Here is a 14,085-nt window from a genome sequence, read left to right as displayed (position 1 = left end):
GTGTGTATGTGTATGTGTGTTTTTTTTCAATGGATGTACTACGAGTGTGTGGTTTTTTTTTTTTTTTTTTATTAATGTATATCCTAGTACTATGTGGTTTTTAAGGTATATCATAGGTAAGTAATTTAAATAAATTCCTATACTTTATGAGACAAGTTATCAGTAATAACTACTTTTCATCATTATTTATTTGTAAAATTAAACAAAAGTTCAAGAAATATCCTTCCTAGGAGCAGATCAATAGTAAAAATAATTTCACATCATTACTATAAGAAGATCATGACTACAACACTCAGAACATTCAATTACTAAAACGATAATACATTAAACAAACAAATATGAAAACTGATGTGAAACTAATTGGGCTAAAAAAAGCGGTCTTCATAAAACAATCAAGCAAATCTATTTGTTGATTGAAATAAGATTTGAAGCTCTTCATAGTAAGACATTTGCATAGGATTTCAATTGGTCATATCCATTGACATTATTTTATGTTCCTCATTTCGTTGTTCTCTTTCATTCATCATAGATAATATTTTCAGTTGTTCCTCCATGTTCTCTGCCTTTCTTCGACGTTCTATTGCCTTTTGTTTATATTCTATCGCCTTTTGTTCATCTCAATCAACACTTCTAGAGGACATAGTTGACAATACTTCAACAATTTTAGACTAGTTGACTACCATTTCATCAAACCTAACATCGTGACTTGCTTGTTTCTTCAACTTATCTTTCGCAGCCTTAGTACCAATTGGTCGTGTTGATGTACTACTCCGTTGTTGGTCCAAATATATTGTTGTTGGGTTCCGACACCTCACCTTCAGTTGCTGGAGTCGAATATGGATTCGCTGGTGGTGTGGGTTTCTTGCCTTGTGTTCTAGTTTCATTCCACTTATAACTTTGGCGCAAATTTCCCAACTTGTATCAAATGTGAAGTGGTTTTTTCGGATTGCATGATACATGCACTTAGCTTCAGCAACCTGAAAATGGAATACATAGTAAGTATAACAAGTAGATACAAATCAGAAAATATATATGGTATAACAACCAATAAAAATCACCTTGTCTGCCTCATTTGTTCCACTTTGTTGCCTCAATTGAATTTGTTCAAGAAAACCATAAAACTTATTAATTGTCTTTTGCATCACAGAACAACAGTGAGACAAAGAAATACAGTTTTGATTTGATTGACTATTCAATTGTGAATTAAAATAAACGAGTACCCATTCCCAGAATATTGCCATGGCCTGACTATTATCTGTAATGGAATCTTGAGAGACGGCCAACCAAGATCTATATAAAATTTCATCTTCTATAATAGTGAGCGCTTTACCACGAGGACTACGAGAAATTTCGAAAATAATACTTACATCATTGCTCTGGAAAAAAAGTTTGTGATTCGTCAAACATTTCAAAATTTTCCATAGTTTGAAGGTAAATTTTTTACAACTAAACCAGTTCAAAAAAAAAATCAATATGATCGAAAATTGAAGTTGACAATGAAACATATCGTAAAAGAAACAAGTGACAAATTAAAGAAAACCTAAAGATTTAAACTAACAATATCCAGCTTATAAAATGAATAACTGAAATATTAGACAACACATGAATATTGAAGGAAATTATAACAAAGAAAACAAAAACTGTAATGATATTGTGAAAGTAAAACAGAAATCAACTCATATTTTATAGACACAATTTCTAACGGTAACTTTGATTAACCCTTTGGAAAACCAACTTTGATCAACCTTTGCAAAACTAACGGTAACCTTATAGGGCAAACATCCTACAAAAGCAACAGCTAATTTTAAATGGCATTTTTGAATCTTCATGCATCCTTCAACCCTCTGCTACATTTCCCTCAATTGTTGGACAAATATTTGGTATTGTTGGCACACAATTCACACAATTTTGCAAGCCTGTATACATAGAGGATGTCTGGGAAGACATATGCCCGGTCGTCTAAGGGCATGCATTGCTATGAGAAGCTATCTACCAATCGGATGACTGGGGGGGGACAACCGGCCGGACGTTCGATCGGCCGTCCAGTGCTGCCAAACCAACGGCACCAAACAGTGAAATGGTGCAGACTCCCAGAAATCCTCTATTTGGTGAAAGAGTTTTGATATTCTCGGTTTGATATCGATTTGGTGAAACCGTTGGAGCTAAAAAAATATAATTTTTTTATCAAATTCAAAATTGATAATCATTTGATACAACATTGGAGATGGGCCTAAGGTATTGTTTAGTTGCTCGAAACGAGACACAATATAATAGAATAATTATTCTTAATTTTTTGTATTTATTTATGGGATGATCATTGTTTTTAATAGTGTAGGATAATAAATCAAACGTGATAATAAATATTTTGATAAAATAATTATTTTATTTTATTTCATTCTATTGAACCAAATAAGTATTTAAAAGAATAAATTATCACTAATATGTTTATTCAAAATTTAAGAGTATCTCCAGTCAATAACAAAATGACTAGCTACCATTATATTTTAGTAATGAATATTGTCAAAATATTATAATTTAGCAATGTTACTTCAATAGTGTAAATGCAATTTCTTCAATTTTTCTCACACATGCCAAGTAGAAGGGTTATATATGAATCACATCATGAGAATAAATATCTATGAGGTTCAGCCAATATTGAATGTGATGTGCCTTTCAAATTGTATTGGACCATGTAATTAATTTCTCTTAATTTTCTCATATGTTTTATTCTTTTGTTTTAGACAAAGCACACAACCACCTGATATGTCAAACCTACCAGATAATTTCTCTATTATGAAAGACACAGCAATAAAGAAGATTGTCAAATTTTAACTCTAACTAAACTTTATATCAAACATGACACAAATTTTAATAAATTAAAAATACCATTGAAAAAGCTCAAACAAAATATGAAGTTAAAAGTGTATCATAGAGATTTTGAATTCGATGACCATTGATTACCTTGTATTATTTGAAATTTAGTTGTGGATATTTGAAAATTTACTAAGAATGAACCTAATATGACCTTGCATTAGACAAATTTTTTTTTTTTTTTTTGCCCCGGGGGGGGGGGGGATTGCATTAGAGGATTGCTCCACGTAAAAAATAAAAGGATAAATTAAAAATACATCCTTAAAGTTTATTTAAAATATAGATTATCTCCTGTAATTTGAAAAATTATAAATACTCCCTTGTTAGAATATGTTATTTAACAAAATTAACTAAAAAAATAAAATTTCTAACTGCTCTCCTATATAATAACAAAAATGTCTTAATTATTAATGAAAATAAATTTCTGGCATCATTAAAAACTGTTAATTGAATTAATGATTTATTAATAAAATGAACTATTTGTTATGAAATTAAAAACTTCAAGAGGCAGGATGAAATTTCCAAAACCACAAAGAAAAATTTGTATTTTAAACAAATCTCATAAGATGTATTTGCAATTTATCCAAAATAAATTATATATATATATATATATATAATTGTGTGTGGAAGGAAATCATGTAGTTCATGAACTAAGACATTGATTTTTTTTTTCCCCAAAAAAGTACACACAAATAAAAGAAGGTGAAATGTGTGATCTGGGTAGATTTATTTTGAATGTAATTTATTTTCAGTAGATTTTAGTTGGCCAGAGTCTGCATAGTGCTATTTATACGCATTAAACTTCATAAAGATACTCATTCTTCCCATAAAAGGATAACAAATTTTGGAAATTGTATAGGCCCCTAGTCATGAAATAGTTACTCATTTTGGTTTTTGTTTAAATTTTTTATACCATTTGTAATTAATTGCTTCCATGTGTGCCAAAAACAAAGCTCAAGAGAAACATGAAACGAGGTTTATTTGAAAATTTTTAATTTTAAGACATACAACCAACCTCAAGAGGAACATTTATACTGTGTTTGGTTGGAGGATTTGGGGAGGGATTTGAAAAGAAAAATGGAAAAGGTAGATAAAATGTGAATAAAACATATCTACATTTCATCTAGTTTCACACACCTTTTCCCTTCCCCTTTCCAAATCTTTCCCCAAATCCTCCAACCAAACACAGCGTTAAGATTGTTAGGCACCAAAGAAAACTGGAATACCAACTTATAAATAGTTAAAAGTTGAAGAATTGATTAAAAACTGTTATAGAAAGTTCATACAGGGACACCCGTTGTAGTTTCTAAGTGACTTTGTGCATTGAAAGTCTTCTGTTACTTCTACTAATTGGTAACAAACTAACAATGTAGCGGGTTTCTGTTAATTTCAGTACCTCAGCACACAGATTTGCATCTAAGATAGCGTTAGTTAGAAAGAACGGAAAGCTATTTTAAAAACAACGAAATGTCCTCCAAATACCTTTCCAAAGGAAGGAAGCGGTTGCCATTTGACTTGGTCAGCACGTTCTTTCCACTTCACGATCATGATCATGGCTCGTTTCCCTTAACTAATAATCTTCTCCCTTTTTTGGAACCTTCACTGGCATAATTACAGGATAGAGAAATTGATTGCTAAGGTTTTGACCTCAAGATCAATAGGGACAGAAGCTAGGCCTGGTAGGAAAGCGGAGATTGTATGCGCTGCACAAACAAAGTGATATGCTGGAGAATGAATGAGCTTCTTCTAATCATGCAAGAATGATGCCGAGTGAACCACTCCTGTAATCTTCCCTAAGAAAAGGAATTTGAAATCTAAAGGGGCAGCCGAAAGCTTTGTTTCCGGTTACTTGCTTACTCTCCTACTTAGAAGAAGGATCTGTGGCAGATTCTTTAGATCTGGATAGAGTCTTGCTTAGTAAAGATGTAGCTTCATAAGATCATGATAGAGTCCCCTAACCTTTATATTAGACTAGAAGAATGCTAGCGCACCCTTGCAGCCTCTTTCTTGACAATTACCATAAAATTCGTAAGATAGGATAAAGGTCTTTCTAATATACTTGCAGAATAGATAGGGTACTGTCAATCTAGCAGTCATTCTGTAAGTTATTAAGTTATGACGGGAAATTGGAAGATAGAAGATCTGACCAAACCTAATCTTCCAAGCGTTCCAAACCAATGGTTACATATGAACCCCGAGTACTGTTGAAACCAATAACAATGGTTGAGAGAGAGAAATATGTATGGAAGAAATATGTATGTGTTATGTGTGATATATATCAGAATCAATGTACAAATCTCTCCTATAGGAGAGATTATAGACAATCTACAGACAGCATTATCAGATTAGGACCTAAAGGTGGCCCAAAGTGTCAATCACCGAAAGTGGCCCAAAGTGGCTGAAAGGCCAAAGGCTAAAGGCTAAAGCATATACACTAATACACACTAACATCTCCCCTCAAACTCAACGAAGATAAGCATCAACCAACTTGAGTTTGGAAACCAAATCATTGAAATGACCAAGAGGATGAGCCTTGGTGAAAATATCAACAGGCTGATCAGCAGAAGCAATAGGAAGGAGGTGGACGTTGCCAAGAGTAACATGTTGACGAATGAAATGGTAGTCAATCTTAGTATGTTTGGTGTGATCATGGAAGACATCATTATGAGTAATCTGAATGGCACTCTGATTGTCACAGTGGAGAGAGGTAGCACTAGAGAAGGAAACACCCATGTTAGTAAGAAGCCAACAAAGCCACAGAAGTTCCTGAGTAGTGTTAGCAAGTGCATGATGTTCATCTTCTGTACTAGAACGAGCAATGAGAGATTAAGCGAATCCCCTAAGAAGAAACAGAAACCCGTAGTGGAGCGGCAATTAGTAGGATCCCCAGGCCAATCAGCATCAGAAAAGGCACGAAACTCAAGAGACGAGTGGGCAAAAATAATGAAGTCCATAGAACAAGGTTCCATTGAGGTAGCAAAGTATGCGAAGCAGAGCAATGTAATAAGGGGTGCGAGGAGCCGACATGTACAGACTAACAAAATGAACGGCATAAGTAATGTCAGGACGAGTCACTATGAGATAAACATGACTGTCGACCAGCTGGCGATAGAGTAGCATCTGAGAGAAAATGGTCAAGAGGAGTGAGACAAGTCTAAGTATCAATCGGAGTAGAGCCAATCTTGCAATCAATAAGAACGGCATGAGCCAAAAGATTGGATGTATATTTGGCCTGGGATAAATAATAACCAATAGAATCATGAGAGATTTCAAGACATAAGAAATAATTGAGAATACGAAGGTCTGTCATCTCAAAGTGTCGGCTGAGAGATTGTTTAAGGCTAAGAATATTAGTCACATCATCACCGGTAATAATCATATCATCCACATAGAGAAGAAGAAGAATGGTGGCATAAGTAGTTGTCCGAATGGATAGAGCACAATCATATGAGCTGGAAGTGAAGTCAAGATCATGAATGGTGGAACTAAACTTAGCAAACCAAGCACGAGGGGCTTATTTGAGACCATATAGAGCACGCTGAAATTTGCAAACCTGATTAGCCAAATAGGTAGACCTAGGTGGAGGTTGCATATAGACCTCCTCTAAAAGATCACCATTAAGAAAGGCATTTTTGACACCCATTTGGAAAAGATCCCAGTGACGAGTAGCAGCAACATCAATTAAGTTGCGAACATAGGTAAGTCTAGTAACAGGAGCAAAGGTCTCCTCATAGTCAATGTCATATTCCTAAGTGAAGCCTTTTGCAACAAGGAGAACTTTGTGCCACTCAATAGAACCATCAGAGTGAGTCTTGATTTTGTAAACCCATTTGCAGCCAATTGCAGTTTTTCCAGGAGGAAGATCAACAATGGTCCAAGTTTGAGTTTTGTTGAGAGCCTAAAGTTCATCAATCATAACTTGCTTCCATAGAGGATTAGTACAAGCCTCGCAATAGGAGGTAGGTTCATGAGTAGAAAAAACAGTGGAACCAACAATATAATCACGAAGATAAGCAGGTTGTTGAGTTATCCGGGTTAGGCAACTAGTGTGAAGAGCATGAAGAGACATAAGGAGCTCAATTGGAGAGTCATCTGGTGAGGGAATATTAGAGACGGGATCGAGTGGAGGCAAAGCAGAACCATCAGAGGGAGCAGGCGAGGTGGGATCAGGTGTTGCAAATGCGTCTCTAAAGAGGAGGAATCTACATCAAAATCATTAAAGAAGAGATCCAGAGAGGGATGAGTAAATAGAATGGAAGTAGAAGATGATGATAAGTGGAACAAGGATAAGGATGAAAACATTTTATGCTCCAGAAAAACACATGACGAGAGATACGAAGACGTTTAGCAATAGGATCCCAACATCGATAGCTTTTATGTTCAATCATATACTCGAGAAAGCAACAAAGACGAGAATGGGGTTTAAGTTTGGTGTGTTCATGAGGTTGGAGAAGGACAAAACATGCATACCCAAAAACCCGAAGATGGATATATGGAGGACGAGTGTCATGCAAACATTCATAAGGAGTTTAATTGTTGATGATAGGAGTAGGGACACAGTTGATAGTGTAAACAGCAGCAAGTGTAGCTTCCCCCCAAAATTTTCAAGATAAGAGGAGAGAAGAAGAGCTTGATTAGTGTCAAGAATGTGCCTGTGCTTGCGTTCAGCATGTCCATTTTGTTGGGAAGTGCCAGCACAGGAACGATGAGGCTGAGTACCCTGATTCTGAAGGAAAGAGAGAAAATCAAGATCCTTATATTCCATACCATTATCAGATCGGAAAATTTTAATAGTTTTTGAGAATTGGGTTTGAACCATTTTTGCAAAATTGTGATAAAGTTATTTGAGTTCAAACTAATTTTTCATAAAGAACAACTATGTAAACCGTGAAAAATCATCAACAAAAATAACAAAATAACGTGATCCCCCCATGGTAGCAATAGGTGATGGCCCCAAAATATCAGAATGTATAAGATCAAATGATATAGAAGACACAAAAGTACTTCTATTAAATGATAATGCGGGTTGTTTTGCAAGTTGACAAGGCAAGCAATCCAAATGATTTGAAATGATATGACCTAACTAACCAGCAGATACTAAAAACTTTAATCGACTAACAATAATATGTCCTAAATGACAATACCAAAGATGAAAAAGGGGACAAGACGAAAACAGATGTAGGAGTAGCAAAGGAGGTGGATTCTGGAGCATGAAGATGAATGAGCTCATAGAGACATCCAAGCTTATAGACAATCCCAAGAGTCTGTCCTGTCTGAGGGTCCTGTACCAAACAAACATTAGCATAAAATGTGACGATTAGACTAAGCTCACATAATTGACTAATAGAAATAAGGTATAAAGTGAGGACATGAATAAAATAAACATTTGATAGGGATAGATGAGATGTGAAAACAGAACCAACATGATTTACAAACATAAGAGAATCATCAGCAGTATGAATGAAGGGAATATGAGAAGCAGAAGAGATAGAAGAAAATATAGTAGAACTAGAAGTTATATGATTACAACATGTTAAGTCAAAATATCAAGAAGATATACCTAAAATCACAGACAAAGCAGTAGGAGGAGTACCAGAGGTGGTGAGAAACTATTTGAGCATGACCTCAACATCAGTTTGGGAGAAGACAGGAGTGGCCAGATATAAAGGCTTAGAAGAATCCGTAGCAGTAGTACGATGAAAAGGTTGAGATCTGGACTGATTTGAGGGACGATATGAACGACCCCGTGAAAAGCCACCACGAAAAGAGTGGCCAGTAGGAGATGAACGGGTTAAATTGCAAAAGCAATCGGGCTCTCTATGACCAGGACCAACGTTGTTGCAGTACCGACAAGATCTGACTGGGCAATTGAATAATAGATGAGCAGAAGAGAGGCCACGATTTTCATAGTAATTGTATGAAATATGGTGTTTTCTGATAAATTGTAATCGATGGAACAACAATTGTGTTTTCTAGCGGTGTTGGTCTGACAGAACCTTACAGCTCTAATACCGTGTTAAATCCAATAACAATGGTTGAGAGAGCGAGAGAGAGAGAAATATGTATGAAAGAAATATGTATGTATTATGTGTGATATATATTAGAATCAATGTACAAATCTCTTCTATATATGGGAGAGATTATAGACTAATCTACAGACAGCATTATCAGATTAGGACCTAAAGGTGGCCCAAAGTGTCCATCACACACTCATATACACTAACAAGTACTTTGACAAACATATCGTACCCATACCGGGGGTTGATACTTTGCATGTTAGACATACATACTCAAATTTTTTCTACTTAATTTTTGTCGTACCACAAACGTATCCCAAGTCGTACCTTAATCAAAATAGTATTTTCTTCTATATAGAGATAAAGTTAATTTCTTAGACTGCTTTTAATAATTAGCATGATTTTAAAATTAAGTTTTAGTTTCTAAGTTATTTAATATAATGAAATTTTATTTTATTTTGTACCTTCTAGCATTAAATGTGAATTGTAGCTTAGATCTTAATAAACTAAACCATTTAACTAATTTTTGCATTGCTCCAAATTAAATTATTCTTTTTTATGAACGCATCTAGTTGTACCTGTACCGTACTTGTTTTATATTTTACTGTATCAACGTACATGTAGCATACCGATATCCATATTTGCTTCATAGATGTTACTACCTTCAACCCCCGAGTCCTATTAGTACCCCAAAAAATGCCTTCAAATGTACTGAATCTCCCTATCCTCCAAAGCTGTCTAAAACAGAGGATTCCACACCACTATCAGAAACTAACATATAACTGTACATTTAAGCATTCACATTCAAAACCAAAAGAAACGGGTTCAGTAACACCTCCCCTTAACAGTCTATGACTGTATAAACACACCACCAATCAAGCAAAAACCTCACTCCACCTCCATTGCCAGCCTTGAAAAAGAACTCTTTTGCAAAATTCATCCCAAACCCCCCTAAAGCTTATAATGTTGGAAGAAGAATTCAACTTTAATGCAAAGATGAGGAGAGAACTCAGAAATAGATGAATGATAAATTTCTACGCCAATTTGACCAAAAATACCTTCAGAAAAGTTATAAAACTCTAATATACATGTTACAAATTTACCTCTTCTGCTAACTCTCTCCCTACAGAAACAACATCAGCATTTGAAGCAGCTGTACCCATGCTAACACTGCAAGAAAACATCAATAGAACAAAAGCAAGAAATACTATATTTGTGTAAGAATTGAAGAAAAAAATGGTCACGAAAGGGGCATAACCTGTACAATGGATCTATACGACCAAAAAGAAAAGGAAAATACCAATAACAAACATGATTTCAAGCATTACCCAAAGCCATTACAAAATGGACCAAGTATTTAGGTTAGTATGATCCATACCCGACAGTGTAGTGATGCACAAAGTCTGTAACAAAAAATTGACTTAAATTGTCTTAAAAGTTCAGCTGACACCTTGATATCACAATATGCATTGCTGATGCTGATATAAACCCACACCGAAACATTTTAATACTCCAAAGTAATATTCTCTGAATCCTAAATATCAGAAGACTCAGTGGGCCGTACAAATGACAAAAGAAATTTGAATAGGAAATGAAACAAGGATAATTATGTGGCATATTAATTCTTCACATGTTAAAGATGGTATAAAACATGTAAGGTCTCAATTCAATGATCAAGTTTGACAGGCCTGCACACATTGAACTTCAAACCAAAAATTCTTCCCCATTATAAAACAAAAAAAACAGGCTTTATTTATTTTTATTGAATTTTATGAGTACATAGAAGGACATTACAACTTGAAGAAATGTACCTAAATTCTACTCTACCTTTGTTGACTCACATTCCTGAGTAACTTCCCTTCATCTTGAGCTCAATGTGATGCCTCCTTAAGCTATAACTTGTTGGTTTGGTTACCCATACAATACAAATCTTGAATCCTCCGATTAAACAAAACAATGGAGGTTTAACTACCTCTCTAATTAAACAAGAATCATCCTTTTACAAGTGATTAAAATGAAACGCTTCTTCACATTTTTGAATTTTCAATTCCCACCATTATCAAAACTCATGAACAAAATGGGTACATATTACATCAGACTTTTTGTTTCACTCCCAATCTTCATCACTCAATTGATATTCAGTCTCTTCTCTTGGTGGCCTAACAACCAACACTACAGTCCCTAAACTCTCCTTTACACCATTTTCCTTCAATGCCAAACCCCTCTCGACCTTCAATCCATAACTATCATTACCATCACCATTATTTGCCACCAAATAAAACCCATCATCCACCTCCACCTCCTTCCTCCCCCGATCCGCCACAACCAAAATCGCCTCCTCCTTGTACCACCTATTTGCCTTCCACGGCAAAACCTTTGCATCCGCAAACGCCACCACCACTCCTCCTCTCCTCAACCCCACAACCGGTTCCCAACCCGGCAACACCACCCACCTATTCCACCCTTTCTCCGCCACCACCACGCCGAATTCCCCTTCATTCCCACATTCCCACGGCACCTCCTCCAACTGTCTCTCCATCTTCTCTGCCTCACAAACCGGCAACACCACCACCGTAGTGGACTCCGCCACTTCCCCCACCTTCATCCTCACAACAGGAACCCTAGCCCCATCTTCAACCCCAATTTTGTCCTTCCCATTACCACCACTCCCTTCCAAATCCCCCAAAACCCTCTTCTTCGCGGCCTCCGACACTGCAGTCTCCAACGCCACCTGCAACCCCGCCGTCCTCTCCTCCGACGGGTCTCTATTCTCTAGGGCTTGTCTATAATACATAAACGATAAACAATCACCAGGAAGAGCATAATCAAAGCTGTCCCAACCTCGATCTCCGCGGCGGCGAGGGAAGTCCTTCATGGCTCGAGCCAGATCCTGAGCGCCCTTCGCATCGAACTTGTTCTCGACGACGTAGCGTGCGGCGGCGGCGCGTTGGGAGGCGCTGAGGAGGCGAATCTCGTAGAGGAGCTCGGCGCCGCCGTTGTCGAAGAAGGAGAGGGTGGCGGGGTCGGTGGAGGATTGGATTAGGGAGTCGCGGACTTGGGCGGCGACGACGAGGCGGTTCTGGTCGACGCCGGAGATGCCGGTGATTTCTTCGACGGAGGAGGGAGAGAAGCCTTCTTGGAAGAGGGAGGGGATGAGAGGGGCGTATTCGAACCACAGGCCGAGACGGTTGGCGAGGATGTCCAGGCGGCCGGCGATGTCGAGAGAGCTGAATTTGGAGGGGAGAGAAGATGGGGGTGGGCGGAAGGGTTGGTAGAGTTGTAGTTGTTGTTGTTGTTGAGAGGGGTTGGGTGATGATGGGGTTATGGTGGCTGAGATGGGTTTTGAGAGTGAAGCTTTGTGGTGCTGGTGCTGGTGCTGGTGCTGGGGAAAGGGTAGAGGGTGATGGGGGAGGAAGGTGGAGGGAAGAGAGAGGGGTTTGGGAGTGTTTACAGTTAGAGAGAACATGATGTCACAGAGAGAGAGTGTGTGTGTCTGGGGGCTGAAGTTCAGGAGTGGTAAGGAGAGAGACCTCAAGCCTTATCTGCTGAAAATTCTGATATTTGACGAGAGAGAGAGACAGAGAAAAGGGGGACATGAACCGGGTCCGGTTGATTTTTTTATTTTTTACTTTTCTTTATAAATATTTGAAATGATCTAATTATATTTTTAATTTTTTTTTTTTTATAAAAGATGTATAAAAAATAGACAAATTTTATAATCTAAAATAGATAAAAATATATATATATATATGTATATACTTTCGTAATACACCCCAAACAACCTCTTAGAAAGTTATTATTTACACTTCTTATTTCTTTGGATCCCCTACTCTTTTCATTTTTTTAATTCTAATTTTATCCAAATATAAAATTTCATTTCTACTCTTATTCCTAACTTTCTAACCCTAATGTCTCAAATCCTAACCCTAATTTCATCGGCCATCCCCATTACCTCTGGCAATCTTCTTCATCTCTCTTGATCGGTCGTCCATCGTTGGCCATTCATATTCCTCCACATTTTCTAAAACCCTAACCCTAGCCCTAGGGTTTTAAAAAAATTAGTAGTGGGCGGTGATGACAGCGGCTTTAGACGGTGATGGCGATGATGGGTCATGATAGATAGAAGAAGAAGAAAAAGAAGAGAAGAGGAGGAAACGTCTTGAAGCCTTCAAGGCGCTTGACATTGTCTTTAATGGTGGTGATGAAGGTGCAAAGAGAGAAGAAGAAGAGGATGAGGAGGGTTGGAGAGGAGGGTGTGAGGTGGGTTTTCATGGTGGTTGGTTTAGGTTGGGTTTCGAAGGGTTTGGGTTTGGAAATGGAGAGGGTGCAGGTTGCCGAAAGGAAGGTCACCAACGGTGAAGTGCTACCGACGGTGGAAGGAGTTGCCAAAAGAATAAGAGTTGAAGATCCAAAGAATAAAGGTATAGTTTGTATTAAGGTGGGGTTCAAAGAAAATATGAAAGGGTTTCAATTATGTGAGTAGGGGTCAGAGAAATAGGTCCAAAGTAAATAGGTATGGACATTTAGCAACCCTCAAGATTCAAGGATAAATTACAAATATACCTCCCTAAGGTATACTTATTGCCTCATATGATTGGAAAAATAATAAATTTTCCTTTGTAAAAAATTTTATTTAATAAAATTAACTAGAAAAATGAAATTTCTAACTACTTTTTTATACAATAATAAAATTACCTAAATTATGAATTGAAATATATTTCTGACATCATTAAAAACTGTTAATTAATTTAATGATTTATTGATAAAATGAATCATTTATAAAATTAGAAATTTCAAGAGGTGTGATGTAATTTCTAAAATTATAAGAGACAATTCATATTTTAAGCATATTTATAATTTACCTCATATTTAAATACAATAATGTACATATTTAGCCTAATTCGCTAGGTTGGATTTATACCTTTCAATAAAATAAAGTAAAAAAAATACTATGAACTAAAACAATTAATTTTGCAAAGATTGTCTTTGTGCAATGAAGATTGTATTGATGTATTATGAGATTCATGTATATGTATAGAATGAATGAGTCATCAATTATATTTCTAAGTAAATTTTGGATAAAATTTCGCGATGTGTAGTATTACTAGTAATAAAAATCAATAAAAACTAGAATTTTATTGGACAGAAACAATATGGTAGAGATTTAACTTATATGCAATTCAAATAATAAAATAAA

The 14,085-nt window shown here is 36.4% G+C and overlaps 1 protein-coding gene and 1 pseudogene across 2 annotated transcripts; both read right to left on the bottom strand.

Annotated features, from left to right (window-relative positions):
* Positions 1 to 668: 668 nt before the first annotated feature.
* LOC145788793 (uncharacterized) lies at positions 669 to 4,425 on the bottom strand. The gene is made up of 4 exons (XM_082885475.1): positions 4,354 to 4,425; positions 1,221 to 1,376; positions 1,059 to 1,133; positions 669 to 977 (listed from the first exon to the last, which is right to left on the bottom strand). The coding sequence occupies exons 1-4, from the start codon at positions 4,423 to 4,425 to the stop codon at positions 669 to 671; spliced, it is 612 nt and encodes a 203-aa protein (XP_082741601.1).
* A 6,189-nt stretch (positions 4,426 to 10,614) lies between these two features.
* On the bottom strand, positions 10,615 to 12,614 carry LOC145797090 (rubisco accumulation factor 1.1, chloroplastic pseudogene; annotated as a pseudogene). The gene has a single exon (XR_014338151.1). The product of XR_014338151.1 is annotated as a rubisco accumulation factor 1.1, chloroplastic pseudogene (transcript).
* Positions 12,615 to 14,085: the final 1,471 nt, after the last annotated feature.

This window comes from Camellia sinensis, chromosome 8 (assembly GCF_055761805.1).
Source record: "Camellia sinensis isolate YWXY chromosome 8, ASM5576180v1, whole genome shotgun sequence".
Taxonomy (NCBI): Eukaryota; Viridiplantae; Streptophyta; class Magnoliopsida; order Ericales; family Theaceae; genus Camellia; species Camellia sinensis.
Note: the sequence above shows the minus strand (reverse complement) of the source record. Positions and strands in the feature narration are given on the sequence as shown.

Excerpts from the sequence above, each read along its gene's own strand:
- LOC145788793 (XM_082885475.1), bottom strand. The coding sequence starts at position 4,425 with ATGATCATGATCGTGAAGTGGAAAGAACGTGCTGACCAAGTCAAATGG. Across the intron at positions 1,377-4,353 it reads CGCTTCCTTCCTTTGGAAAG|AGCAATGATGTAAGTATTAT; the intron begins GTATTTGGAGGA and ends CTTTTTTTCCAG. Across the intron at positions 978-1,058 it reads GAACAAATGAGGCAGACAAG|GTTGCTGAAGCTAAGTGCAT; the intron begins GTGATTTTTATT and ends TTCCATTTTCAG.